General features: G+C 32.1%; 1 protein-coding gene across 1 annotated transcript; it reads left to right on the top strand.

The window, feature by feature from the left end:
- Positions 1 to 3,207: 3,207 nt before the first annotated feature.
- On the top strand, positions 3,208 to 14,560 carry LOC139515090 (apolipophorins-like). The gene is made up of 19 exons (XM_071304651.1): positions 3,208 to 3,259; positions 3,658 to 3,705; positions 4,095 to 4,255; positions 4,782 to 5,030; positions 5,407 to 5,559; positions 5,730 to 5,925; positions 6,259 to 6,511; positions 6,881 to 7,046; positions 7,336 to 7,509; positions 7,645 to 7,791; positions 8,164 to 8,733; positions 8,955 to 9,298; positions 9,854 to 10,036; positions 10,360 to 10,621; positions 11,432 to 11,579; positions 11,820 to 12,068; positions 12,403 to 12,664; positions 13,376 to 13,592; positions 13,799 to 14,560. The coding sequence occupies exons 1-19, from the start codon at positions 3,208 to 3,210 to the stop codon at positions 14,558 to 14,560; spliced, it is 4,596 nt and encodes a 1,531-aa protein (XP_071160752.1).
- Positions 14,561 to 15,015: the final 455 nt, after the last annotated feature.

The raw sequence follows: 15,015 nt of genomic DNA on the forward strand, positions 1-15,015 counted from the left end.
TTTTTTAAATTTTAACGATAGGTATATATAAATCTTTGTTATTTTGTAAATGTTTTATTAAAATGCAGATTTGGTACGATTGCAAATGAGACAACTCCTCTCAAGAGACCAAATTACACAGAAATTAAAAGCCATATTTCACCATATGGCCTTAAACAATGAGCAAAGCCCATACCACATAGTCAACTATAAAAAGCCCCGAAATCTTAAATGTAAGTCAAACGAGAAAACTAGTGATCTAATTTATGTACAAATAATGAAACGAAATACAAATATGTTATACAGCAACGACTGGCAAACACTTTATAACAGGCTCCTGACAGGCACATACATACAAAATATGGCGGGGTTAAACATGTTGCCTTTTTGTTCTTATATTTTCGTGAAACAAAAACCGCAACAAACAGTTATGACCATCAAATCATTTTATCCCGGTGGATAACAATTATGGTTTGATGGTTACGAACTTGTGATGTTTGGTATAACTTTCAACTGTTAAAGCCAGGTACATAACAGTAAGAAATGTTTTATGAATAATTTACTTTTAGAATTAATAAAGTATCCGAAAAGAAAACTGCAAAAATTGACAGACTTAGTTTTTATTGGCCATTTGTAAATCAAGTATTAAAGGCCTGTCTTGGGATATTTACTGTGTTAATGCACAATTTACGGGCATTATGTTTTCTGGTACATGTATGTGCGCCCGTTCGTTCGTACGTCCACACGTTTGGCCGTCTGTCCCATTTTTGTTTTTGGTCAAGGTAGTTTTTGATGAAGTTGAAGTCAAATCAACTTGAAACTTAGTACACATGTTTCCTATGATATGATATTTCTTATTTTAATGACAAATTAGAGTTTTCACCCCAGTTTCACGGTCCACTGAACTTAGAAAAAGATAGTGCGAGAGGGGCATCCGTGTACTATGGACACATTCTTGTCATTCACTATTTCTTTTTGATAAGGGACGATTGAATAGGATAAAGACATTCTTATTTTATTTCATACTTAATATGAGGAGCTGGATTTCTTTTTGAAAGGAGAGTTGGGGTCATTAATTTCTGTAATCTTTTTTATTTGTTAGGTCATTCATCTTTGGCCTTTGTTATTTATGCACACTATCCTCTATTAAAATATTCTCTTTTCATTATGTTTTTGCCCTATTTTTCTCCTTTCTTTATTATTTGGGTCCTGTTTTTCTGTAGATTCGGCCTATTAATCGCTATTCTGTAAACCCCGTCCAAGTCTTTTGAATTGACCTATAGTTTACTTTATTATTTCTTTTTCGTTAGGTTGTTGTCTCATAGAAGTTTATCTCACATTTTTGTTATTTCGTAAAATATCTAATCAAGTGTGAATTCCTCTGTCCTTAGTAAAGTATGCAAACTTATGAAAAAGATTATGTTAGATATGATAAAATTATAAATCGAAATATTCCGATGAAATTGAATCTATAGATTTCAATCAATCCTGTTGTAAATGAAAAATATATATGCCTTTCTTGAGGCAAACCATCAATTTCATGTCAATAATAAATTTAAAAAAGTAAAATCACAAAAATACTGAACTTAGAGGAAAATCTAATCGGAAAATCCATAATCACATGGCAGAATCAAATGACAAAACGCATCAAAACGATAGGACAAGAACTGTCATATTCCTGACTTGGTACAGGCATTTTCAAATGTAGAAAATGGTGGATTAAACCTGGTTTTATAGCGCTAAACCTCTCCCTTTGATGACAGTCTCGTCAAATTCCGTTATGTTTACAATGATGCGTGAACTAAACAGGTATAATAAATAAAATAGTCAAAATATGGGTACATCAGTCCTCATCGTGTAGGAATTTTAAAAGGAACAATTTAACAGAACACAAAAACATTTATCTACAAACACATTCATTGATTCGCGCGTGTCTGACGTCAAAAAATTTTATACGTCACATATATTTGTCGTTCAATGAATATACAAACAATTTTAAAATTTCACATGGGCAATATTGGCATACAGGGTTAAAAAATCAGAAGTATATAAGAAGTAATTTTAGAAATAGACAGTTATTTAAAATAGTCCAGAAGTTATATATACATATATAAAAGAGAGCACTGTTGGACTAGCTATCTAAAATATTATTCTCTTTTCAATAATCAGGTAGAATATATTTCTCAAACTTACAATTTCGGTGCTTTTATGGGTTTTTCTAAACACCTTGTGCCTCTATATTTTGCAAGCAGTTGTAGAAGTTTTTGTAAGCTTTTTTATGCACGAATACAATAAAATGTCCATCCAATTTTAATTATCGGTTGAAGAGTTGCGACCATATAGTCTTTTGATAATTTCGAGATGTATCAACAAATAATTAAGAAAGGTTAATGATAAAGTCAATATGACTGCAGCATGTCCAAAATATGCCATTTGATTGATTAATTGATGTTTGCTTAACGTCCAGTGGCAAATATTTCATGCATTTTTCATGACGTCTCTTGCTTAAAAAATATCGTTTTCTTAAATGGTTCCTTACTTTGGTCAAATATCATTCGAATACATATATAGAAGATAATAATTAAAAGAGTGGCGTTGTCATTTTGTTTTTTGTCTATAAGTTTGACTCTCCCTCTGGTATCTTTCGTCCCTATGGCCAAAAATAAAAAGACAAACACCGGCAAATAATAGTACAGAAGACACAACATAGAAAACTAAAGACTAAGCAACACGAACCACACCAAAAACTGGGGGTGATTTCAGGGTAAAATATATTTTCAGATTTATACAACAAACAATAAAGCGGGCGATGCAGTTGAATCAACTAAAAAGATAACTTTTCTAATTCGTTTAAGAAACTCTGTCGAATTTCACTGTTCATCAATGAATTTTTTTTTCAATTTATTTTTGCCTACAATTTGATTTTTTTCTTACTTTATATCAAAGAAAAGTTCCTTTGAATATCTAAATTGAAGTGAATTAGAAATGATTGTGCAATATAATACTAGAACTTTCTATTGATATTTGACCAATGATTATGAAAGATATAATTGATAAATTTTAATGAACCTAACAAAGTACAGATAATAATTAATTATAGATCTACTATCGAGGAATTTACCCTGCACCCCTATCTGTGTCAGCAACTTGTTATCACAGATTTAGTATAAAAGACACAGTCCAATTGGAACACCTCAATTAGAAACGAGACATTACACAAGCTCCATAATGGGGCTAAAGTTACTTATATTATGTGCCCTTGTGGTACTAAATCAAGCAGGTTTGTTATAGGCTAATTATATATTTCTAATTTTGATTCAAATAAGTAACGATAAAAACGAATAATTTATTATCCAAACACACATGTGTATTTCGTAATATTGAATGATAATTAGAAACTGAAAATGATTAACCATTTGATTGTAAAAATCGTGAAAAACCCAATTCTGTGTATCTCATTGTTACTTCATATCTTACTTTTTTTCGTTTATTGTTTTGTTCGTAAAACTTTATTAGATCGTTCGTTTTCTCGCTTGAATTGTTTTGCATTTGTTATTTTGGGCTTGATAATTATTCAAGTCCGTACGATGAAATACTCGTGTCTGGGTAAGAGATGTTTCATTGCCAGTCATACCACATTTTCTTATTTTTATTATTAACTATGATATTCGTTTTCAGCTAAACTACCTAACTCACAGACTGCTACATGTGCAAGACAATGTACAGGTAAGTCACGTGTTTCATAACTTGTCACCTGCAATCTAGCGCAATTTTTTAATATAAACATCATTGAATTCTTAAGATAAAAGCCCAGAAATACAAATCCGCATGCATTTTGACAAGATGCATTTCTTTATTTCCTAAACAGTACTAGTAGTTGTCTCTTTTACAGTCATGAAAATAATCTCTTTTCTATAAAACCGAAATTATTTTAATCCTTCTATTAATAAAAGGTTTTCCCCATTACTACGAACAGGGACAGTCTATACCTGTCCCGGCTTCGAATTATCCTCGCTTAAATTAAAAACTTCTGTTGATATAAGTTCAGTGTGTAACAGCATATATTGTCCTTTTTGAAAAGGAGGTTTTAATATGGTCATTATTTTAATTTGCAGAATCGAAAAAATTTGGATACGAAACCGGAAAGACATACGACTATGACTACACATCAAAGGTGTCAACGACAATACAAGGGGCTTCCGAAGATAAAGCTGGAATTGACATGGCTGCAAAAGTTCACATCGAGGTTCATTCAAAATGTGATCTAGTGCTTAAGGTAATTAAGAAGAACAAAAATAAAAGTTATTAATTTTGTTGTTAACTAAAAGTAAACATTATGTCATTTATATAAGGAAGTTCGCTTCTCAGTTTCAAAATGAATAACTCTCCATAACACTAGTAAATATTGATAGGGGATTAATTAAGGAATCAAAAAAAGCAACAAAAAAATATCAAGGTCAATGTGCTTGTTTTCGAAATATTAGCCATTGGAATTTTGGCGGGAAAATATTCTTTATTGATTTTTCATAGATTTATCGATGATCATCGACAAGTTAAAGTTCTCAAAAACTATTAAAAAAAAATAAGATTTTATAAGACTTTATCAAATGGCTTCTGATTATACATGTAAAAGATTTATAAAAAGTAAAATGGGGTCAATGGCCAATTTGTTTTAAGGAATTCAAATGGACAAAACCAGAGGATTTCGAAAATATATTGTTTTGTTAGATTGAATTCATAGCGATACATTTTCGTATTCAGAATCTAAATGAGTTATTATAATCATCTCTTTTCATTTGCAGGTTTCTGATGTAGTACTTACTGAATCAGACCCTAAATCACCAAACACCAGACGCAATGCTGACATCACTGGCGAATTCAAGAAGAGTCTTGAACAGAACCCATTGATGTTCTCTTTCCAAGATGGCCGTGTTGATGAACTATGCCCTTCAAACGACGAACATACATGGGCTCTTAATATCAAACGAGCAATCATCTCTGCTTTCCAGAACTCTATGGATGACTTCAGTCAGGAACAGGAAACCAAAGAGGTAAAATTGTGTACCATAATCTAAGGATAACCGATCATTCAGTTGTAAATATTCAACTCGGCAAAATATGTTCGGAATGTGTCGGCCGTTTCTTTCACTTACAAACCTAACTTAAAGTCTGAACAAAACAAAAGTAAAGAAATCGATGATTTTTTTTTTAAATAACTCTTTTCGTGGTTTTGTGTAACTATTTGTTTTGCTCTATTTCATTTTAGATTATAACAAACCAGTCAGCTACTCCCGTAGGTGGTGCCAAGGCGTTATTCTAACCATTAAAAAAGAAAGTTATCAAATGAAAGTATTATTATACTAACTATTTAAATTTTCAACAATAACTGTATGTTATGAAATAAAATAATTATGAAATTGTTTTCAGATGGATGTAACCGGAAGCTGTGATGTAAATTACTCTCTGGCTTCCAATGGGTGGTACACAATGACAATCAAGAAGACAAAAGACACATTAGGATGTGTAGATCGTCATGGTTACAAAACAGCCATGCAAGGAACACCATACAGGGTACCATCTGTAAGTTATTATTCTATATCACATTTTTTTTAATTAATGGTGTTGCAAAATATCCATATTCTACAGTTGGATTTACTTTCAAACAATATTATATCACGTTAAACAAATTGAGTAGATTAAAACTGTGTGTGACTGAAACGGTTTTCACTTTGTTTTTATTATTGTTATAGGAAATCCAGTCAATGCCATTGGTTAAAAGCACACACGAATGTCAACAGGGAATCAGTAAAACTGGTATCCTTCAGAGCAGCAGTTGTGAAGAACAACATGTTCTACGACCATTCTCCAGAGAATCCAGTGGAGCTGTTACAGAAACCAAACAGACATTGAAATATATTACAGAGAGTGAAAGCAGATCTACAAAAGGTGAAATTGAAACAACAGAAACTATTGATATATGCATCGCGAATCAAACGAATACTAAGGACTTTTTATCTACAAAACTCTTCCTAATAATAACGAAGTCTAAACGTCATTTGTTTCCTTGTAAAGAAATTTTAATACTAGAGCTGATATGACCTCTTCACTACTTAATGGCAAAGTTGACAATAGATGAATTTGTCTGTTGTGTTCACGTTCCCGATCAAGACTAGAACATAAAAGCGATATCACGCAAATTAATAACAATTTTGTTTATTATATTAACGTGCAAACTATGTATATATAATTTCCTAATTAAGTATTTATGTTCGATTTTAGTGTCTACTGAAAAGAGAACAACACTGGCATTTGAGCATGCTTTTGACAACACCAATTCTGCAAACGCACAGAAGGAGGTTGTGAACAAATTGAAAGAATTTTGCGAATTATCTAAAGATGCCGTGAAAGTCTCCACAGCTAAACAGTTTACTGAGCTTGTCAGACTTATGAAAACTTTGGATAGCGATAGCATGGAAAGTGTCCACAAGAAAGTACATTCAGGAAAAGTCTGTCCAAAGAATACAAAAGTCAGGTATGTATAATATATAGGAAATATAGTATATCTGTAATATTTTTTCACTGCAGCGTTTGCCATTTACGACTTCAGTACTGTACAATATTACATGATCGGGTAATTAGTTAAGTCAAATAATTCAAATTCTGCTTTCTCGTAGCTTTTTTGTTGTTTTTTTCCACATTATCTCATATTTAACGTAATTTCAAATATGACACCGGTAATTTGGACAGAGGTATAAAGACATTTTCTTTTTCTTCAATAATTTGTAAAACAATGACCTTTCCAATCTGATGAGAAGTCTTCAGTAATTGATACCGTTACTGCAAAAGAGCCATTGCTTTATTTAAAGTTGAAAGTGTAAAACAAATTTTTCATAATTTGCAGGAAATTCTTCCTTGACGCCATTCCAATGGTTGGAACTAAAGCTTCTTTGAAAATGATGACACATTTGATTAATACCGACGAAGTTACCGGAGCTGAAGCTGATATGTGGATGACAAGTCTATCTTTTATTCAACATCCAACAAAAGACATGCTATTAGAACTGAAGGTATATATAACTCTTTAATTATTCACTTGAAACAAAAGATTTAATGAATTGATTTCGTTTTCAAGATGTTAGAATGTAATGGTTCTTTGTATATATGTAAATTTATGTATATGTAAAAATACTAACGGTTCTTTCAAATATGTAAATATATGTATACGTAATGATAATAACGGTTCTTTCAAATGTGTAAATAGCTTTATACATATAGACAGTAACGGATCTTTCAAATATGTAAGTGTATGTAGATACGTTTCATCATAATGTATGGTGTTCATGTCTCTCGTTTTAGCCTTTGTTGACTAACACAAAGAACGGACAAGCCATGCTTGCAGTTTCATCACTTGTGTACACCTACTGTAAATCATCTTCCTGTGCTAACGACATTGATATGGTAAACCTTGTTGCCAGCTTAGAAGACAAGATTGGTGTTGGATGCTATGCAGACAAGAACAATGTTAACAACGTAAGCAGTTTCATTCATTTTTTAAAAACATGTTCATTGATCTTCGGAAAATTTACTTTTAAATAAAATTTGTCATATTAGACAACAGTATTTTCAATATAGGATAATTCACTTATCTTTTATGTTTCGTTTTAGATAATCCGTGCCTTACGTGCCTTTGGAAATGCTGGTTTCTCTAGCAGTATCACAATGGTCAATAGCTGTTTGACAAGAAAAGAAAATCCGACAGAGGTTCGCCTTGCTGCAGCTCAAGCTTTCCGCCGAATGGCATGTGATGCAAACGTAATTAAAAACTTATTTATTATTTCTTATTCATTATCTAACATTTTATACTCTATGATAAACGAATCTATAATTTGACTTGTTAAATTGCCGACATTGTATGTTTTTTTTAAATTTTTATCAAAATTGTCTTTATTGTATCAATATATAAATACAATCATACCGTCTGATTACTGTTGTGCAAACATTTTATTTTGATGTTACTGTCATTAAATATCATAATTGATTTATCTTTTAATTTAGGGGTAGAAAATGAAAAAAAACTATAAAAAAAATATAGTGTATTTAAGATATCGAATGTATTATTACTGCAAAATAACATACTTACATGCAAGAAATATATCTTCAAAATAGGATTTGTTTTTCTTTCAGAGAAACGAGTTGATGACAATTTACTCAAATCGCGATGAGGATTCCGAAATAAGAATTGCTGCTTATCTAGGATTGATGACATGTCCCTCAAAGTCTATCCTCAACAGAATCCAGACAACACTGGAATCAGAAGAAGTAAATCAAGTAGGCTCCTTCGTCTGGACTCACCTTACAAATCTAATGGAAACATCAAGTCCACTGAAACAAAGCATAAAATCTATTTTATCTAATGACATACTGAAGAAAGAATTCAACTTAGAAAAAATGAAGTATTCCAGAAACTATGAAGCTTCATTTTTCCTAGAAAAGTTGAACACAGGTGCAGCAATTGACAGCAATCTCATTTGGTCTTCTAAGTCTTTCCTTCCAAGATCAGCCATGACAAACCTCACCCTTGACCTTTTTGGTCACTCTGTTAACCTGTTTGAGTTCGGAGGACGAGTAGAGGGACTAGAGTATTTCCTAGAATCATACTTTGGACCCGAAGGATATTTTGGCAAGTCAAAGGATGTTGTCAAACAATCAGTGAAAGGAATTAGCAACAAAGCAATGGATAAACTGAATGAGGAGGTGAGCAAATAGATTAACAGAAGTTATCCGTTCTTTTCACATTGTATTTGAAATCCATTCACATTTGCCTTTATTCATATTTTGTTTGTTATACCGTTTTATTCAAAAACCAATACTTATATGAAATAACCACTTTTCGTCCTTTTCATCTTATAAGTTCAAGAATATTTAATTAATACAGAAACTTCAATAATAAATTTTGAATTTTTGCCGTTTTTTAGTTTGGATCAACAATGGAAGAGTTCAAAGGGAGCATGTATTTGAGAATATTTGGCAATGAACTACAGTACATCAACACCGACGATATCAAAAGTCTGATTGAAGGACAAAACTTCAACATTCTGGATTTTGTCATCAATCTGGCTAAAGAGCAAGACTATTCTTTCACACAGAGCTTCATGTTTCTAGATACCAGTCTCATAATTCCAACAATGGCTGGTTTCCCACTTAACATAAGTTTAGACGGAAGTGCTACAATTGACCTTCAAGCTTCCGGTAAAATGGACCTTAGACAAATTCAGTCAAATCCCATGACAGTTTCCATCGATGGAAAAATTCGACCAAGGTAATATTAAATACTCAGATACACAATTTTAGTATTAAGATCAACCAAAACAAAAGACGCAAAAATAAAAAATAAACCAAAGCCAAATGTCAGCTTGAAATACAAACTGAAACATCAGGAAAGTCATTAACCAAATAAGCACATATCAGTCAACAACAATAGTTTGAATGGAGTTTTATGATTGTCTCCGCTATTCATTCAAACACAAAATTTGTCATAATTTTACGCAATAAATATCCCGTGGTTGATGATATCAACATGATCAAAGAAATCAAAAAATATATCAACCAACAAATTTTTCAAACTATAAAGTAATAATAAATGCTTTAAACAGTGAATACATATAATCAAACAAGTCTGGTGTTAATTTTTTTCTAGACAAAAAAAAAATAAAGACTATGCATGTTTTTACGCACGAAAAAAACAACAACCAGTATATCACAGTTGCGAAAGAATGTAGATCTGAAAAGATATATATCCGTACGCATAATTAAGAAATGCATATTTTCTAGGTAAATTTGTATCTTAATCAATCTAAATATCTTTTTAATTCAGTGCTGCTTTGGAAGTGACAAGTCTAATGAGTGTTGATGCCTTCGTAACTAAAGCTGGAATGAAAATGGTATCCTCAGTGAACTCTGCCTCTGCTGTTGACGGTCATCTGGAAATTAAAGGTGGACAACTCTTTAGTGCCGAATGGAAGACACCAGATGCAAAGACAGAAATATTTGAAGCAAAGTAAGTATGAAAAATTTCATGATAAATTATTTAGGTCATAAAAAATATCTTTTACTCTTAATATAACCAGGCTGGGTTTTTTAAATGGTATAGTTTCCGTGCTGTTTATGAAGTTATCTTGATATAATTCACTCGAATGACAACCTTAATTTACCTCTTTCCATATCAACAGCATGTTTTTTTTTTAGAATAATTGACTGTTCTGTTCTTTTCTATCTGTTACATTTTTTTATTAATCTAAAAGGAAGAAAAGGGAATGCAGTCTCTTATCCATATAAACCTTGCATACTTTATAGTATGGTAATGGTTATCTCTTTTTGCAGAACTTCATTCTTTACTGTTCATCGTGATGAGACCCGTGAACAAAAGATGATAACACAAAACAGACAAACAAAGAAACTATGCACAGGAGATGACCTTTCCCACGTGACTGGACTTGAACTCTGTGGCGAAATTTCCTATCCTAATGCTTCTTTAAAGGCTGATTCTCCATATTTCCCTCTAACTGGACCATTGACAGCTGGTGTTACACTCTACAAGAGAGACAGCCATACTAGTTACAAAATGGAGTATAAATTTGGAAAGGTAATTACCTTTTATTTACAGCTTACTTTTTTGCATAAGACTAATGTTTAAAAATTATGAATTTATTTTTGATCACTGAATGTTAATCTTATTTTTCAATTAGGTAATAATACTTCAACCACTCATATATATCATAACAGGAATATAAATATATTATTAGTTACATAGTGTGCTAGTGACCTAATACGGTATATATGGGGTCAGTAAATTCCATATGAGGTGAGAGCGAAGCTCGAATCCCCATATGGAATTTACTGACCCCTTATATACCGTATTACGTCACTAGCACACTATGTAACGAATTTATCTTACCGACTATCTTAACGTGTGAAATTAAGACTAGTGATTCTCAAAACGAGCAAGTCTTCAATACTGTTAGCGCTAAGAAAATACTTCCATTAATCCTACAAAAACAGATGCCAACAATAACGACTTGTAAGGTTTAAATGTGTTTTATGAATTTGTTTCAATCTGAATCATCAATTTCTTCGTCTGTTGGAACTTTTAAGATTTTTTCTCAGTACCGTTTTGTTTTTTACAAAGGGACATAACACCATTACTAACCATGTATTAAATAAGCCCCGCCCCTTCTTACCTAATAAGGAATATAAAGGGACGTAACTCCACTACTAACCGTGTATGAGATAAACCCCGCCTCCCTACTAACCTAATATCAAATATACACGGTTTGCACGCGGACGCTTTTAACCAATCATATTCCTGGAAATGTATAGGAGGTAAGATAAATATCATTATTTCTTTTTTTTCTGACGTGAGGTATAATGGTTTTATTTTTATAATTTATTTTAGACAAAATCTGTAGTGATTGCCAATGTAGGATTTAACACACCAGGGTCAAAGGTTGATAGAGAAATGAGACTCGGTTTCAATCTGAATATGAAGAAGCATGATATAGAAATGATGATGTTGTCACCATGGAAAAAGGCCACCTTCAATGGTAACTTTTAATATATAAGGAATTATGTATTTTATGTCAATACCTTCAATGTTATTTGTTATTGACAATGCTATCAATTTTCACAGTAAAATTTAATTTAGTATCAAGTCATGATTTTAAAGTTTTAAATCTTAAATAACATTATATTTATCAGGTATTATGGACTTCTTCCTTTTTTATTTATTTAAGAGATAAATACTTTTGTTAATACTTTTTACAAAAAAGTAATCTATTTTATAGGAGCTGTCGATACCAAACAAAGACAATTAAATGGTAAATTACTTATTGACCAATCAGAATACTCAGTCAATGCAGCTTTAGCTAGTAAGAAGAAGTCTTCTAAAATGATATATACACCATCTGTAGAAATAGTCATTCCAAAGAAGGATAACATCAAACTTGATGGAACTATTGAATATTTGGCGGGAACAACTTTGGATTCTGCATTTGCTATTCGTGGAGTTTCAAAAGAACCAATCAACATGAGATGTGAGTTAAACATCAATAGTCATAGAAGTTAAAGTCACATCCCCTTGCAAAGAATACCAAAATAAATAAACAATAAATCAAAAAGAATCAGCATGCCAGATTTACAGTATTACATCTCTTTTATGAAATTCAATGATTCGATATACTTTAAATGCAAAAAAAAAACCAGCAACTAAATGCTGTGATGTATACAAAATCTATTATGGGCACAGTTTCATTTTTGTTTATTTTCTTCATAATTTACGTATACATATTTTTAATTTAAGTGATATACTTAATTCTATAAAAAAAAAAGAGAAGTTTAACTATATGGTTTTTGCTGTTTTATTTGTAGTGAACATGCTAAACAAGAAGGTTATAAAATCCATCAAGGGCAGTTTTACAATGGACAAAAAAGAAGAATATAGTTTCGAGACCAGAATGCAGACACTAGTAACTAAAAAATCTTTGAGATATAGTCCATTTATCTCAGTTAAAACCCCAGCAAAACTGTTGATGGGTCTTGGCGGTTCAGTGGAAATTAAATATAAAAAAGCTGCAAAGGTTGACCTGACTGTTACCGGATTGACACGTTCTCCAATGAAATATTTTGGTAAGTAGAATTATTCTTTTCTATATATATTCCATTTATCTCTCTTTGTTTAAGAGTATATTACAAAATGTATTTAGATTTAAAGGATCACTGGGGTAAAGCTGATGACCGTAACTGCATTCACGGTCATCCCAAGATGTCGGATGAAAAATTAGGTCAGTATTTTTATTGTCTGTTAAGGTGTTTCTACATCATTTTCTTTACAAAGCATACTTTGATACGATGTAAATATATAAAAGATTCACACGGAAGTCACAAATCTCTACCCAGGAACGTGTATAAAACGGGAATTTGGATTTGAAAAATTCGCCAGGATGACCGTAAATCGAAATCGAGATGACCGTAACAGGATTAGCGATTCATAACAAGGCTGACCGTAATTGGTTAAAAGATGACCGTAAATTGTTAAAGATGACCGTAATTTATAAAGAACGACTAAATTTAAAAGTATGACCGTCAATTGAAAGAACTATCCATATGTGTATGCATTGTTTTTTGTTGATTAACTTTTTTGGATTCGAGCGTCACTGATGAGTCTTTTGTAGACGTAAAGCGCGTCTGGCGTATAAACTAAATTTAGTCCTGGTATCTATGATGAGTTTATTTACAATATCATTGTTGAAATATTTAGCCATCGCTTTAATTGATTAGACAATTTTGTAATAGTATCAAACAATGTACATATATTTAAGAGTCTCTTTGTATTTCTTTACAGTGTTTTGACTTTGAAGAAAATGTCACATTTGAACCTTAACCTTGGAATGAATTTTTTGACCAACGCTAAACTGACCACTAGCAACTTCAATGTCAAGTATGGTGCTAATAAGAAAGATATGAACAAACAGATTAGCTTTTCATCAACAGTAAAACACACGTTAGCATGGCGAGCAAGCGATGTCAGAGTCAGCGCACAACTGCAACACCCTGAATCAGTAAGTTATAACAACACTTTGCAATATACGGCTGATATTCTATGTTTAAAATACAGAATATTATTGTCTTAAACGTCACAAAAAATATTCGATCAATGAAGCCTTTAAGTAAGTCTACATTAAAGAATAAAATAGAAAGTTTATATGTAATCTGATTTTGTTTTGAAGAACGATGTCTATATGGTACCAAATATTTTGTTTTCTAGGCAACAGACCTGAAGATAAAGGGAAGTCACATTCATACCAATAAGGCACTGGATACCAGCATTTCGGTGTCAGTTGGTAAGAAACACACCTTGAGCACATCAGTCTTCCTGAAAAACAAATCAAAGAAATTGACATCTGTTTCTGGTGGAATTTCACTTTCATTGAATGAGAAATCCCTTTCCATGTCAAATGTCTTCATCCAACAGAACAACCAAAAATATACCAACGACTTCACTGCCACTATCGGTAAACAAAGAACAACGATAAAATCTGCCATCAAGAGCATGTCAAATATTGAATTCGAAATATCCAATGATGTAACACTACCAGAAAGAAAACCTTTTACCATTGCTGGTCAGCTAAACAGGAGCCCTAGGGATTTCAAAGTAGGAGCACAGATTGGAAAATCCTATATTTTGGCATTTACTTCTCAATACAAACCAAAGACCTTGATCAAGATGTCTGGTGATGTGAAGGTTAACAGCAGACGCGTGACAGCTGAAATTGAAGCAATGAATAACAATCCTCAGTATACCGGAGCATTTGATGTTAAGTGGGATGCTGATAAAGATGAATCAAAAAGAATAAAGTTTGTAGGAGATTTGACATACAAAAACTCCATGGATGTAAACGCTAGACTAGAACATGTCAACCCATTTACTAGTGTCTTATCGAGTTATAATCATATAGTTGATATAAATACCCAGGGCCATTTTGATATCTTTGTGGGGGGGGAAAGAGGAAATAGCTTTAGATCTTAATCTAAAAAACAAAGATGAAGGAAAAGCTGGAACCCTTAGAATGCAGACACCGGTCACTGGATTAGTACAAATGAATTATGATTTGATGTCAACTACCAAACAATATCAGAACTCAATGGATATCACATGGCAGAAATCAAACAAAATTGGAATTTTAGTAAATTTGGACAAACCATTCAATGCCAATAAATTTCATGGAATTGTTACAGTTAAAACTCCATTCAAGGGCTTCCAAATGTCCTCAGTAGAAGTGGACAATGAATACAACGGAAAGGTAAAAAGTATGCTGAAAACTGAACTCAACAACGAGAAAGTAAAAGTTGATATTAACTACAGTAACGAAGACCAGGATGTAAACGGTGTAATTAGTGTTAAATCGTCATTATCTAGCTTGAGAACAGCTTCTGTAAGCTTCCACCATAAAACTACAGACAACAAATACCAGAACGCTTTAG

The sequence above is a fragment of the Mytilus edulis genome, chromosome 3, assembly GCF_963676685.1.
Source record: "Mytilus edulis chromosome 3, xbMytEdul2.2, whole genome shotgun sequence".
In the NCBI taxonomy this organism is placed as follows: Eukaryota; Metazoa; Mollusca; class Bivalvia; order Mytilida; family Mytilidae; genus Mytilus; species Mytilus edulis.